The following is a 15,000-nucleotide window of genomic DNA, read 5'->3' as shown; positions in this document are numbered from 1 at the left end:
GGTTTACGAAATATGTTAAATTCATTGTATACATATACATTAGAGTGGAGTTTAACTGTTAATGTTGAAAAAACAAATATATTAGTGTTTAGAAACAGTGGACATACTAGAGCTAATGAACACTGGGAGTATGATGGGAATACTGTAGAAGTAGTTAATGAGTTTAATTATCTTGGTATGTTGTTTAATTTTAATGGTAAATTTGCAAAAACGCAACAACATTTTGCATCACAGGGTAGAAAAGCCATGTATAGTGTTTTGAATAGAATGAAAGATTTGAATTTTAATGTTAAAACACAATTAGATATGTTTGAGACTTATATTAGCCCTGTATTGTGTTATGCATCTGAAATTTGGGGATGGCACAAAGCTAAAGATATAGAAAAAGTACATCTTTCATTTTGTAAAAGAATACTTAAGGTTAGACAGAATACATATAACAGTGTGGTATATTGTGAATTAGGTAAATTTCCTCTTGAATTGGTCAGGAAAAAGAAAATCTTTAAATACTGGTTAAAATTAAGAAATAGTGACAATTGCATTCTTCAAGCGTGTTTACAAGAAAGGTTAGAAAATAATGATGACTGGATTGTAAATATTAAGAATGAATTTCATAGGCTTGGTTTAGTAGAACTATTCGATAGCAATTGTATAAATAGTAACACAATTGATATTTTACAGCAGAGAATGTGTGACGAATTTATCCAAAACATTATGTCAGATTTAGGTAAATCACCAAAATGTCTCATTTATCAACACCTTGTAGATAATTTTACCCTTCAGTCTTATTTATGTAAACCAATACATCTAAAATATAGAGTAACAATTACCAGATTAAGACTATCTGCGCATAACTTAATGATTGAACAAGGAAGATATAAAACTTTGAGAAATAATAGAACATGTAGTCTTTGTCAATTAGGTAACATAGAAGATGAATTCCATTTTGTGTTAAAATGTCCACATTACAACACATTAAGACAAAAATACATTAAATTCTACTACTCCCGAAGACAAGTGTCTTCAAATTGGTACAGCTACTTAGTGCACAGAATATAAAAGAATAATGTAATTTAGGAAAATTTTTGCAATTAGCGAATGCCTCAAGAACAGCATCTTTATCAATTTTATAGATTATCAGAAATATTATATGCTTTGTACATGTACGTTGTATGTTTATTCCATTATTACACGTGTTAAGATGTATGTTTATTTCATTATTACATGTGTTATGTCTATGAGATGTATGTCTCTCGACTTCAATAAAACTGAACTGAAGCAAGTCAATTCTAACTAATTACATTGTATAACTCTAATGCTTCATCACTGAAATAAATGGAGATAACGAACAGTATCCAAGCTCCCAAGTCCAAAAAAAAATACAATATAGGAGCAGAGTAAACACGGACCTTCAAAACATCAGTGGTCGGATCAGGTGCCATGGAGGAGTGAGTTTCCCTTACTAAAAACCTTAATTTTATTCAAAAAAGTTTTCAACATTTGCTGTGAGCACTGTTTATACTAATTATCTTAGAATAATTACGATTTATTTCAAAATCAACACATGTACCTGATCGGTTGCACTTTGCATTGAAGCGTTGTAAATTGAAGCGTTGTGTGTGACGTTTTGGGCAAATTAACATGGCACTGAAAGAGTTGCTAATCCATTTATAACACTGACAAGCATTCCCACTGGAAAAGTATTTGATGCAAAAGCAACAATTCGGATATGTATAAATTAATTTTTTTAAATACCATTTTCCCACCCTTCATAAAGGATTGGATACACAAGGATAAGTAAAAAGCCAAATAAATTTTCACGGTCAGTTACATGTACTATGGTGTTTTGCAGATGTTTTCATACCAAATAATATATTGTCTCATACTGACAGACATAGAGACTGTGTTAAGTGATCTCTTGTTATGCATGTCACCGAAACAGTATTTGATAATCAATCAGGCGCCCGCTGTCCCATCCTAATAGTCTACAATTTCTTGGATTTCTATCATAAAAGAAACTTATCATAGAAGTTCCTGCATAAGGATTAATAAAATTTAAAGATAATGATATAGACTCCATTTTGAATAAATCGTAAGCGAATTGGATAGTCGTTCTCTGAACTGTAGAACTCGACACCAGGTACAGAATTCCACAGGATATAAATCCATTTCCATACTCCTGGACTTTCACTGGAACTTTTATGCGTCTATACTCTCTTAAGGTCCCAGGGTAAAAATGAAGAACATAAATATTATCCACGTCATTTTTCTCCGTGTATATAAGCCACAGGCCATTGTCATCTGCTTCCAAGTCAAAATAAGAATTACTATCTTTGTACAGAGTTGTATCCCCTTCATAATTTGAATTGATCACGTCGAACGCCATTACTACTGCACGTAAACGGAGATCATAACAAACTATTTTAAGGGTACCTTTCCAATGATAACAAAAGGTGCCATTGTACACTACATGGTCTGTTCCTTGGTACATAAACTGAGTTAAGTTATACATGACTGTTTCCTTGCTTTCTTCTGTAGATGAATACTCTATGAGATACTGTCCACTCACTGCCTCTGTGACCCAGATTTTCTGTGACGTCATTAAAGGATCTCTCATCCAACATCCCTTCAACGACCCAGACTTCGTTTTGAAGAACGGAATTCCAATTTTCTTTATGACACAATCTGAAACAAGAGTATTCTAATAAACATTCAAAGTTTATATGCATTAACCGATTATTCATAGTTAGAGTGACACACATCAGACGATACTGACAACTTTTCCTCGGCTTCGGTGTCGTTGGTACAGGGGTTGTTGTTGAGGTGGTGGTCACGGTTGTTGTTGTTGTGCTGCTAGTTGTTGATGTTGTTGGAATTGTTGTCGTTGTTGTCGAACTGCTGGTCGTTGTAGATGATGCTGATTATGAAAATAGTTTACACAGTTTATTAAATAACTTTTAATTTTAGATTGCATGTACTTAAATCGTAAAATAATACAAAGAATGTCTTATCAAAACATACGTGAGCATGCCACGACATCAGTCATTGTTTCTTCTTCTGAAACAGAATTCTCTGTTGGGGATGCTGCATTGTAAAATATGAAAGGTTGAATTACTATGTGTAATTATACTAACATTACAATAAATGCATTAAGAATTAATATATATATATATATATATATATATATATATATATATATATATATATATATATATATATATATATATATATATATATATATATATATGATTGCGCCCATGACAAAAGGGTCCTTATGGCATTTTTGCTAAAACAGAGAAATAACGTCATAAAGATGTGACGTTGCAGACTGACGGTGAACTTCGACGCAGATTTTTTTTTAACCACATGTTTTGACGTTTGACGCACCCAGAGTTTTTATCGCTGTTTCCAGCATGTGGAATTTATTTTCATTTATAAATTAACTTAATAAATATCTGAATCTCCTAATCCACTGATTTTAATAGATATAAATAAAAACATTTAGCGCTGGTTTCGTAACAAACATTATTAAATACGTCTCTATATACCAACAGTTTTCCTACATGCGTAAACAGATGGTAAATATATAGAAGCTCTAGACGAGGTGTTTTCTGATAGGATAATGAACCTTTATACTCTAGATAAATTTTATTTAGATATTTATACCATTTCTAGAATACATCTTAGACAGGATATATCGTAAAAAATATTGCAAAGGAAAATTGTCTTCCTACTTCTTTGAGATCCTCTCCATCCACCACTCTCAAATATATACATTGCGATCGCGTCGATCACATGTACAAACATTGATTCATCGGTGCATACTGCTTAAACTGTTGTTAAATTGTTTGTACAAATGTTAAAACTAAACATACATCTTCAACGTTTTCTACAAATCTAGCAAGAATGTGTAAGAACGATAGTCAAGATTATTTGTATTTTCTATAAATAATAAAAATAGGAGCGATAACTCTGATGTCAACAATCGATGTAACAGGGGTACCAGACAGGGACATTCATTTTAATTGCGTACTTTTTCATATTTCAGCTGCATGTTCGCATGAATTTGCTCTCGGATTCTAAAAGAGATATTTTTACGACCAAATAAAAACATTTTTAATCGTCAGCATAATTATGAATTTTTAAATAAAAAATATTGTTGTACTTTGGGAAAAAGATTAATGTAGAAAAAGGAAAAACAAAGGAAAAAAAAGGAAAACTGCAAAATTGAACAGACTTTAATTTTTTTTTTTTCAAATCTCTTATCTATAGCTTTTTTTTTATTTGCATGAAATAATTTCTTGACGAATTTCATTTTTTTAAAAGATCATAAACATGTAAAGCGTCTACCTTATAATCATGATTAAATAAATTAAACTTTAAAAATGTTGATTTGTCTAATATTCTTCTTGCACAAAGACACTTCAATTTAGAGAAATTAAAACAAGCAAAAAACATCCGAATGAAAAAAAAATGTTCTTAATGTTCTTAACTTAAATAGAGCTGGTCAAGTAAATCTGATGTGAGAGAGAGAGAGGATGGAGGGTAGATAAAATTATTTATATTGAATCTATTTATCTAATATTGGGAAATGTGAACTCTATTGAAAAAGATGAGTTTTCAAAACAAATGAAATAATAAATGAAAGATAATATCATTTTTGTTCTCTAAACTACCCATACATGTATAGCTATTTATTTTCAAGATCTCCAAATTTAATAAACATGTAACTCTTTGGTACTTACGTGTTGTTGTTTTTTTTTCATACGGAGTTCAAATGTTTTAAGCATTATCTGCAAATTAATTCCTTAAGCTATGACGAACTTTGTCTTTCATAAAAGCTCGATCAGCATTAGATGTCTCTTAACAGATCAATTATCATGCTAAAAACTCAATCATCACTGAACTTATAATCTCATTGCAGTTATCAGAGTGGAATAATATATTGTTTAACCTGCCATCAAATTATGGATAAATATTATTAAATATGCTCAAATATGATTTTATTTGTTTTGGTTGATAAAAAAATCCTTATAAGTTCATGGTCGGGTTTTATTTCTACATGTAAATGCTAACAGAAAAAGGAAAATTCAATGCTGAAAATACATGACATGAAACCGCAACAATATGCTTGCATTTTGTTTTATTTTGGCTGCAGTGCAGGGGATGGGGGTGGGGGTGTCCTTATATATTTCCGTAACATGTAGGCTTTACAAGGCTTAGCATACATGTATCCAAGCTTCTGGCACCAGGCACGTAGCATCGTTCTTGAAAGTGGGGGGGGGGGGGGGCAGCCAGATAATTTTTTTTACTTCGCTGAAAAAGTTGTCAAGCAAAAAAAAAAAGGTTCATGTTGCACAAAGTTGAAAATCCTATTTCATGGGGGAGGGGGGGGGGGTTCAACTACTTTCAGTACCAATTTTTATAATACGTTTTCCGTACATCACTAATAGTGGGGGGGGGGGGGGGGGGCAACCAGACTTTCAATTATCAATTCCTATAGTATAAGTAGGTTGGGGAAAAAAGTGAAGGCCCTTTAAAACTCACTTTATAGAATAAAATTAGAAAACAATATTAGAATGAAGGGGATTTTTCTTTAATTACGTCATAAATAGTATGATGATTTTCTAAGATGTTTACATCCCTACAAAAATCTGACATTTCAAAGCTCAGCCAGTTCACAGACAATTGTCAGGAAACATATTATACAAAACAGTCATATTCAACTGACTGTATATTAAGGCATAAACAATTACATGTTATTAATCTTGAACCCATCCATACCCCCAACAAAAGCTATACATATAAACCGTAAATGGCATCTTTAATTTAATTCTATGGGTGTGCTTCTAAAACAATCCATTTCATAAAATAAAACCAGAGTTTTTAATTCTATGGTATCATTATATACATGATTAATAATACTGAATTCATAGCAATTCAGTTCCAGGCTCATAGTGTTTATGATCGCTGTGCGATTTTGAAAATAGCAATGCTCAGAATTAAAGGTACAAATATAAAATGAAGAATAATAGACAGCATATTATTTCAAACCTAAATAAAAAGTGAATCTGCAAGTTGTGGGGTTAATGGTACTGGGTGCATCTAAATTTTTTTTTTTATTTATTTTAACTCGTGTTCACAAGAATTGCAAGTTTCTGCCATGCCATTTAGATTTTACCCCCCCCCCCTTCACCAACATACACATAATCCTACAGATGTTAATCCTGGGTTTATCTATTGTGCAAATGATTGCAGATTATAACTCATTCATTTGTTTGTAAAATTTCCACCTTTTAATTGGTCAATATTAAAATATTTTTACCGCTAGACTAAAAAATATTTCGTGTATCCTTTATATTTTAAAAAAAGCAGTGTCATTATTGAACCAATGCAGACAGACAAACTTATAGATGCAGTGAATCAACCGAATTTCCTTTTTATTTACTGTCTATTGTGTATCGTAATTACATGTTACATGTACCACATTTTCTGTCTTTATATAAAATTTAGAAAGAAAGAACAATCAGATAAATTTTCACTTCGCAGTAGCATTTAGGTAGCGTAATGTTGTAATTTTAAAAAAAAAATATTTTTCACATATATGGTAACTAAAGATATATCGTTTATACTGAAATCTTGACCTATCGAGAGCAATGTTTAAATTAAAATAATTTTCAAATGAATTCTACAGGCTTATCAAATGACTCTTGCATGGATTACCAATAAATATTTTGTTTGAGAAAATAATTGTTTCAAAAAAAAGAAAATTAATGGATGTTGCCCGCTCTTCAGGTTTCCCCCTGGTGTCATAGAAAAGTGAAATGTAAAACAAACACTCACTCATAATACTATACACCACTGATGAATCCATAATATATATAACTATGAAATAATTATTAATAATTAAAAGAAACAATAAGATAAAAATAATGTGCATGGAAAAATATCAAATATTATGCAACTATTAATCACCGTAGTAAAATTACAGAAGAAAATCATTTAACGTTCACTCTGAAAACGTTTGACGTTGTTGAAAAAACATGACGTCATTATTAACCTGTTAAAGTATATTTGATAAAAATGAAGAAAAAACATACTTAGAGCAGACGTAGGACCATGAAAATTCATATTTGACAACTTCTAACCTTACTCTATCAGAATCCTTGAAAAACTCAAAATGCATAAAAATTGCCATAAGGACCCTTTTCCCATGGGCGCAATCATATATATATATATATATATATATATATATATCGGTATCATTCCATGGGACTTTTGACGTGATTGTTGTAAGTTATTTTCTTCTAACTTTCATTAAAAACTAAATACGTATATTTGAGACCTTTGTCATTCACAACCCGTACGAAAGTTCGAGGTGGAATAGGCACGGCTTGGGCACGGCTAAGACACGAAATCCGCACGAGTTTTTGAAAAGCCGCACGGGTTCTGCATGTCCAAGACACGGACACGGCTTCCGTGTCTGAAAGTGAGGAATCCTCACTCATAGAAATCCGTGTGAAGGCACGGAATCCGTGTCCCAGGGAGACGGTTTTTAACTCAGGCGGATTTTGCTTCAAATTATTTATTTATATCTCACAGCTTTTTACTGAGCATGCTCAATTATTACTTCCTTTATTTGAATATAAAATTGGAGGGATTCATGGTCCTGAGCTAAGAATGTGTCTTTTTTTGCTCTAGTTAAAGGATATTAAACTAAGATGTCAGTTGGAATTGTATTTATGTCAGTCTGGGATAATTGCTTCACTTTTGAACTAAATGCAGTAAGTGTAATCTAGAATAAATATGTCAATTTTTCAATTTTCATGATCTCCAGAATTGCAATGTTGACAATGAACATGATGAAATAGTTTAGGTTTATTTGAATGACTTTAGTGGGACTTTTACTTATCCTTTAAAGTATATATTTTGTGTGACATCAATGTGCTAGTGAAAGTTTTATTTAAACAAAATGCTTTCTCAGATTGTGCAAACTTAATTAGCTACTAGATTAAATTACAATTGAATATTGTACATTATCATTAAAATCTTAATTAAAAACTAAAGATTAAAAACAGAAAGTAAATAGACATATTCACTTAAGATTTTTAACTTTTAAAATTCTAAAACTAAGTTTTAATGTAAAGCAATGTGAAGTTAGTTTGGTTTCAGTCACCATTTTGGCATCCACAGTTACATCAGGGGATTCTATAATGGCCATGACCTAGATCTAAACAAATGCACATATCCCGTGACTCCTTATATGGTATACAGCACGGCTTTTTTGACACGGGTTTCCAAAAAACCGTGTCTCCATATATGGAAAAGGACACAGGTTTACAGAATCCGTGAGTCCATATATGGAAACTAGCACGGCTTTCTGACACGGGTTTTGTAAAACCGTGTGATCTCATTTAAATAATTCGGCCAATATCCTGTGCCGTGTCCGTGCCTCGACCACTTTAAGGCACGGCTTTCCATATATACTTTACATAGGAGCACGGAATGCTAAAGCACGGGTTTCTGGAGACGGAATCCGTGCCTGAGCCGTGATTAAGCCTCCCGGACTGTTTCGTACGGGTACCGTTGTTCCAAGGCCAGTTGTAAATTGACTTTATTACTATATTTTGTGACAACAATATTACACTTTGACCAGTCTAACGGAAGTGATCTTAGCCAATTTTCGCATTACCAGGTACATGTATAAACTAATTAAGACCAAAAAAAAATCTTTTGTTGATTATGTAAATTCACAACTCTCTTCTTAGATTCAGTTTATTAAAAGAAAAAGTTTGGCTTTGAATGTGAAATTGCTTACCGATGTAAGTACAGGAACAGAGACACGTGTCATTAGATGCCGGAGACCAGGGTTTTCCTGGTGACCCCTTCTCTCCCCGTTCGCCTTTTTCACCGGCATCTCCAGGCTCACCCTTAGGACCGGGTTCACCCCTTTCACCCCTACGACCCGTATCCCCACGGTCTCCTTTGGATCCAGTCCTTCCCATTTCTCCTTTCTGTCCACGGAATCCCCTATTTCCTCTCGAACCCACGTCTCCTTTTCGACCAGGGATGCCTCTTTTTCCTTTTAGACCATTAGCCCCACGGTCACCTTTCTGTCCTATGTCGCCTTGCTTACCTAATCAAACAAAACACTATCAACATATCAAAGGTGTTGTGGTGACTGAATCACAGTACTTATAGGAGTTTTGATAAATGAATTTATATACGTGTTTTTAGGGTATTACAAAAATAACCGATTAGGAAAATATTATTTTTCAATGTCTTGGAATTTTTTTAAATAAATATAATTTTTCCCTTACATGTTTAATAATTTTAAAAACTGCTTAAAGTGTTCGATATTATTTTTGGAAACATGAATTTATATGCATTTAAGATAATTAAAGATTTTGAGCTGGTGTTTCTTTTTGTTCTTGTTGAACTTCTATCATTTTTGTTGATGTCTATAGGTAGTATAAAATCGTACACTAATTAATTAAGTTCTCACCAGGATATCCAGGGTAACCTGAAATCGATTAAGAGAATCATTGATATCAGGGTTATGTTTGCAATGTAATATTTCTATCCAAAAAAAAGAATGAAAAAGAAAAGAAAATATCATTCGATGATGAGAAAAGCTGATGAATTATGTGGTTGTTCATCGAGAGCACCATCAAATATATACACCTGATGTATCAAAGACAATTTATTATTTCATTCAGAGTATCTCAGAGAGACTACAACGCAAGGATGTAAATAAATGTAAAGTGAAGAAAAATTTGGTATACCTCTTGGTCCCTCAGGCCCAGGGCTCCCTGAAAACAAATAAATAAATTAACTTATGTTTTGTTAATTTCAATCAGTCATTTACTAATTTTCATCAATGTAAGAATATTCTTACTTTATAACCTTTGTTGACAAATATAAAGAAATGCCTAAGAAATCTACTTTTGGAGATCTCCAATATATAAATAATGATTTAACTTACCACTAAGTCACTTCAGTGATAAACTTTTTTTTCTTCTGTACAGGGGAATCATTTTTAACAAGGCCACAAAAAGTTAACAGTTTGGATAAAAAAAATAGCTTCATGTTCACTTTGTTGTTTCCGGAAACTTCAGAAATTTAGCAAAATTCTTAGGTACGTAGAGATGTTAAAAAATTTATTTCTAAAAAAAAAATGCATTGCAGTGGAACGAAGCAAGGATTATATAGAACTTTTCTTTTTCGTTTGAGCCTTTAATATGCATCCACAATACCCTAAACCTTTATTTGCCGAGTGTCCAACTTTGTTATATATGCACAACTGCACAATATTTACATTAACTTTCGGTGCCCGACGTTCTTAGATTAAAAGGCAAGTATCTAACTTATAAGTACTGTATTTTATTCCCCATTTTCAAAAGTGAGTTATCTCCCCTCAAAATCGGAACTCTTCTACACTAGCACAACTTCCGCGGACTACACGTTACGATAATCCAACAAAATAGTGATCAACTTCCACGCTGCATTAAAAATTTTAAAAGAAGGAAACGGTTTGCAATTTTTTTTAAGATAATAAGCGATTTTATAAAGGGTCTGTTGCCCCCCCCCCTTTCTAGAAAGCTATACGAATTAGCCAGGCACGTATCATCGTCTTTAAAAGTGGGGGGGGGGGGCAGCCAAAGAAATATGTTTTTTCTTACCTGGAAAAGTTGACAAGCAAAGAAAAACCTTGCCCAAAGTCGAAAAGCTACTTATTTCAGTACCAGTTCCTTGGCATACAATACTACATTTCCCTTATATAACTTTACCGTAGTATAAACTGTGTGTGTGTTGGGGGGGGGGGGGGGGGGGATGGCAGCTTTCAATGAACATTTTCAATAGAAAAAGTAAAACATGAATAACACTTGAGAAAAGAATGTTTTCCGTTAATTAACAAGAAATACGCTTGGAAATTGTTGTATCAATTTCATGTTTCTGCTGTCAATTCTCTGATCTAAAACAAAATGTGTATTTTCCTCTGGAATATGCATGTACATATGCTTAGATCCTGCACTAAAACTTTGATTAAATGCAGCTCAGACTTTATACGACATATGTAACACGAATTCAGGTCGATGCTATTTTATCATTTTACAAATAAAAAATTCTGGAAACACGGTTAATTCAAATGAAATAGGCCTTTAATTGTCACCAAATGTGTTCTTGTAAGTAAAAGTTCTATTTTATGACATACAATCGAGCAAAAACGCAGTTTCTTGGTATCGGTCGCGGAAGACGAACTGCTGCTGTATATGCAACAATTTCAGGGGTAAAACTGTAGATGGACATGTCATCAGTCTCCAAAAAATTCCTAGAGATGCAGAGAAGAAAATATGGCTGCAGCATGCTAGATTAATTCGTAAAAACTAAAAATTCTTACATTTGTTCTGCACATTTTGTAAACAGTGATGATCCGTCTGCAGAACATCCACTACCGAAAATTTGTTTTTTATTTTATTTATTTTTTTTTATTTATTTATTTTTTTAAATAGGCCTAGTCGAATATGCATCAGCATTTTATCAGTAATTTGTTTCTTTTCTGTTTTTTGTAAGGGGGGGGGGCTCAAACAGCGCCTTATTATACTACTATACAGATTAATACAAATCCAGAAAGAGACAATGAGTGGGCAATTTAAAAAAATACGAATCAGTTAAGATTTCTTTTTATTCACAAACACAATAACATTTTTCCATATGACAGAGGCATTACACCATGAACATGTTTACATCAAGAACGTCCGCGGAAGTGACTTTATTTATATCGCATGCGTATTAAACACAGTAAAAGAGTTCCCTTCAGGGGAAATAACTCACCTTTTGAAAATGGGGAATATTGCAAGAACAAACAAGAACTTACCATTTTCCCCCTTTTGTCCTATAAAATTAAGAAAAAGTATTTTTACTCCACTAGAAAATTTTGGAAGAAGGATATGGAATTATAAGATTATCTTAATATTCCAAATTCTCTAAAAATCAAGTAAGAAATGTATTGATATGTTTATTTATAAATATATTTATTTACCTTTCACACCGGGTAACCCTGAAAAAACAAAGGGCGACTTTTACATGTCTTCTTGCATATGTTTTTACATTTAAATATTTCTTCAACTTCAGCATCTTCAATAAGAAAATATACCGAAAGAATCTTGTAAAATTGATGACTTTTGAAAGGTTACGAATTCAAAATATTTGAATTTTAATAAATTTGTTGTCACAAATTTGTTGCAAGCTACATGTACTACTACACGATAAAATAAACATTTCTTTTATCATAAAAGAAATGTTTATTTTATCGTGTAGTAGTACGTTTTATGAATAAGAAACAATGATTACCTGGTATACCCACAAGGCCTGGGACGCCTGCAAGTGTAAACTAAGCAATTAAACAACTTGAACAGCTTTGGACATATTCAAATATCTCTATTGTCCGAAAAACATTTACAATAAATGATAAGTCTTGACATCTGTTCGCCTAAAAAATCAGGCTAAAAAAAGTAATTTTGATTTCACGTGATATAAGAATTAAAAACAAATTTTAAAAAATCATCGTCATAATAAAAACTACAATTTGATGGATAGCCACGTGTTTGCGTCTTTATACAAAATGCAGAAGGTTAATACAATATAGGATCTAGCTGGAAGGTTATTGGTACATGCTAGTGATACAAAATGTTTATCTCGGTATATTTCAACTAATGACATTCAAAGTAAAAAGACATGTATATGGTACGCCAAATTCACAAAGATGAGCTAGTTACACAGTTGATAATCTAGATTTATCGACTGTAAACTATAGTTTACAAATAGTGAACTATAGTTAACAATTCGTTAACTACAAAATGTAGTTTTCATCTGTAAAACTATATTTAACGGTTGTTAATTATAGTTTACGAATGCTAATCCAAGTTTATTTTTCTGTAATATAACGTTAATAATTAAGGAATGACTCTAATTCTTGGCCATATTATCGAGTATAATCTGTTTTGGGTCAGTTTACGGTTTATAATCCGCGAAGCGGATTATAAAAAAGCGTAAACTGACCCAAACCAGATTATAATTGAATAATTTGACCAAGAATTAGAGTCATTCCCTATAATTTAATTTTAAAATAATTAAACAACTGTGGGTGTAAAATTGTGTTGCTTTTTATGAGTTCAAATTTACCGCGCAATAATACAACCGTAGTAACGGAAGTGATTTGAAGCGAGGGGAGGTAATGACTGATACATAGATCTAGCAGCCATGATGTTTGCTTACATGAGGTAAGAACGAGTAATTGATTAAAGTTGAAGGTACATTTATTAAATCTGGAATTTTCCATGGATTCCGAGGACTGGAAATGAGGGGATTGCATGGATATGATGATTAAGCTGGTCGTCAAGGGGGTGTGTCCCCATACCAAACCAGATTATACAAAATGTTATGCGTTCCCTTTTGGAAATCAACCAATGAGAGGCGAGAATACAAATAAAATTAAATTATTAGATTTTGTTGATAAACATAGATTCACGTCTGTAAACTATAATTTACAATCGTGAACTATAGTTAAGAGTAGTTAATCTAGTTTCACAAATCGTGAAACTATATTTATCAGATCGTTAACTATAGTTAAGAGTTGTAAACCATAGTTTACAGATCGTGAGACTGTATTTATCAGATAATCTATGTTTTTCAATCGCAAATGATTGTTTTTGGTGTTACGTATCGTTTACGGTTGTGAAAAATAGATTATCGCGTTAACTATGATTTAAAGATGTAAAATATAGATTAACGTTAGTAGTATAAGGATTCTAGATGGCCGGGTCAACTGAGTGCACTTTTTATGCAAATGAGGTTCAAAATGGAGGATTTTGATTGGTGGAGGGAATAAGTGGGTCAAGTGAGTGCTAACCCTAGCCCTAACCCTAACCCCCTAGCCCCCTAACCCTAACCTAACCCTAACCCTAACTAACCCTAACCCCCTTAGCCCTAACCCTAGCCCTAACCCTAACCCTAGCCCCTTAACCCTAACCCCCCTAACTAACCCTAACCCTAACCCTAACCCTAACCCTAACCCTAGCCCTAGCCCTAACCCTAACCCTAACCCTAACCCCCTAACTAACCCTAATCCCCTAGCCCTAACCCCTAACTAACCCTAACCCCTTTTTAAAAAACCCTATCCTATTCCCCTTAAATACAGGGTGTTTACACTATACGTAGGTACTACGTTTTTTATGCTGACTATACAGGTAAAAATGCGCCGTGTGCAAAAAAACATTGCAAGAATGTGATTATGACGTCACGCTTCATTCACAGTCTAGACAGTCCTATAACCAGTTTGAACTGGTTTTACTGAAAGACAAGAACCACCTGGATTTTTTACTGAAAACAAAACACAAACAAGACAGATTTTGATTTTTATTCAATTTTTATTCCCAATAAACAAAGAAATTTACAAATTTAACAAAAAATACATACAACAATTTACAGGCTGTCTTTTAATCTAAATAAAGTCCAAATTATCATCATCATCATCATCATCATAGTCTCGTGTCCTCCAAGGGATACCTTTTTCATTTGGAAAATAAGGAATTATTCCATGGAGATACTGTGTATAAGTACCTAGATGCGGTCTTTTTAAGGCTTCTCCTTCTTTCTTGTACAGAAGTAAATGTTCAATACACGATTCTAACTCGGGGAAGTATATAGTTTCAAGCCGAAAACCATTATCATCCTCACCTCTGATCTCCCATTTGTAGTCGTGATAACCCTTCATTCCCTCAAAAGAGCAGTGCTTCCTTATCACCACATAATTTTCAGGAAATTTCACTCTTTTTTGCAACCATACTTTTTGTTTAGTTTCTTCAACTTTTTCTTTAGATTGTTCCGGAATCATCTTATCCAAGCCCCACAGTTCTTTAAAGTATTCCTCCCAAGTCCATACTGTTTGATTAGATTCCTCTGAATGGGTTTTATGGTAATCCTGCGTGGCTTCTTCTA

General features: G+C 32.9%; 1 protein-coding gene across 1 annotated transcript; it reads right to left on the bottom strand.

Moving 5' to 3' along the window:
* Positions 1-1,651: 1,651 nt before the first annotated feature.
* Positions 1,652-12,080, bottom strand: LOC134258350 (gliomedin-like; the record flags this gene model as incomplete). Its single annotated transcript, XM_062740876.1, has 8 exons — positions 1,652-2,685; positions 2,777-2,917; positions 3,022-3,084; positions 8,819-9,136; positions 9,506-9,523; positions 9,786-9,812; positions 11,879-11,896; positions 12,044-12,080. Coding segments are annotated over 8 exons (1,377 nt in total), but the record flags the coding sequence as incomplete, so codon positions are not given.
* Between the last annotated feature and the right edge of the window lie 2,920 nt (positions 12,081-15,000).

The sequence above is a fragment of the Saccostrea cucullata genome, unplaced genomic scaffold (assembly GCF_032062105.1).
Source record: "Saccostrea cucullata isolate Sc308-1 unplaced genomic scaffold, CSIRO_AGI_Scuc_v1 ctg4, whole genome shotgun sequence".
In the NCBI taxonomy this organism is placed as follows: domain Eukaryota; kingdom Metazoa; phylum Mollusca; class Bivalvia; order Ostreida; family Ostreidae; genus Saccostrea; species Saccostrea cuccullata.
This window is presented reverse-complemented; position numbering and strand designations above follow the sequence as displayed.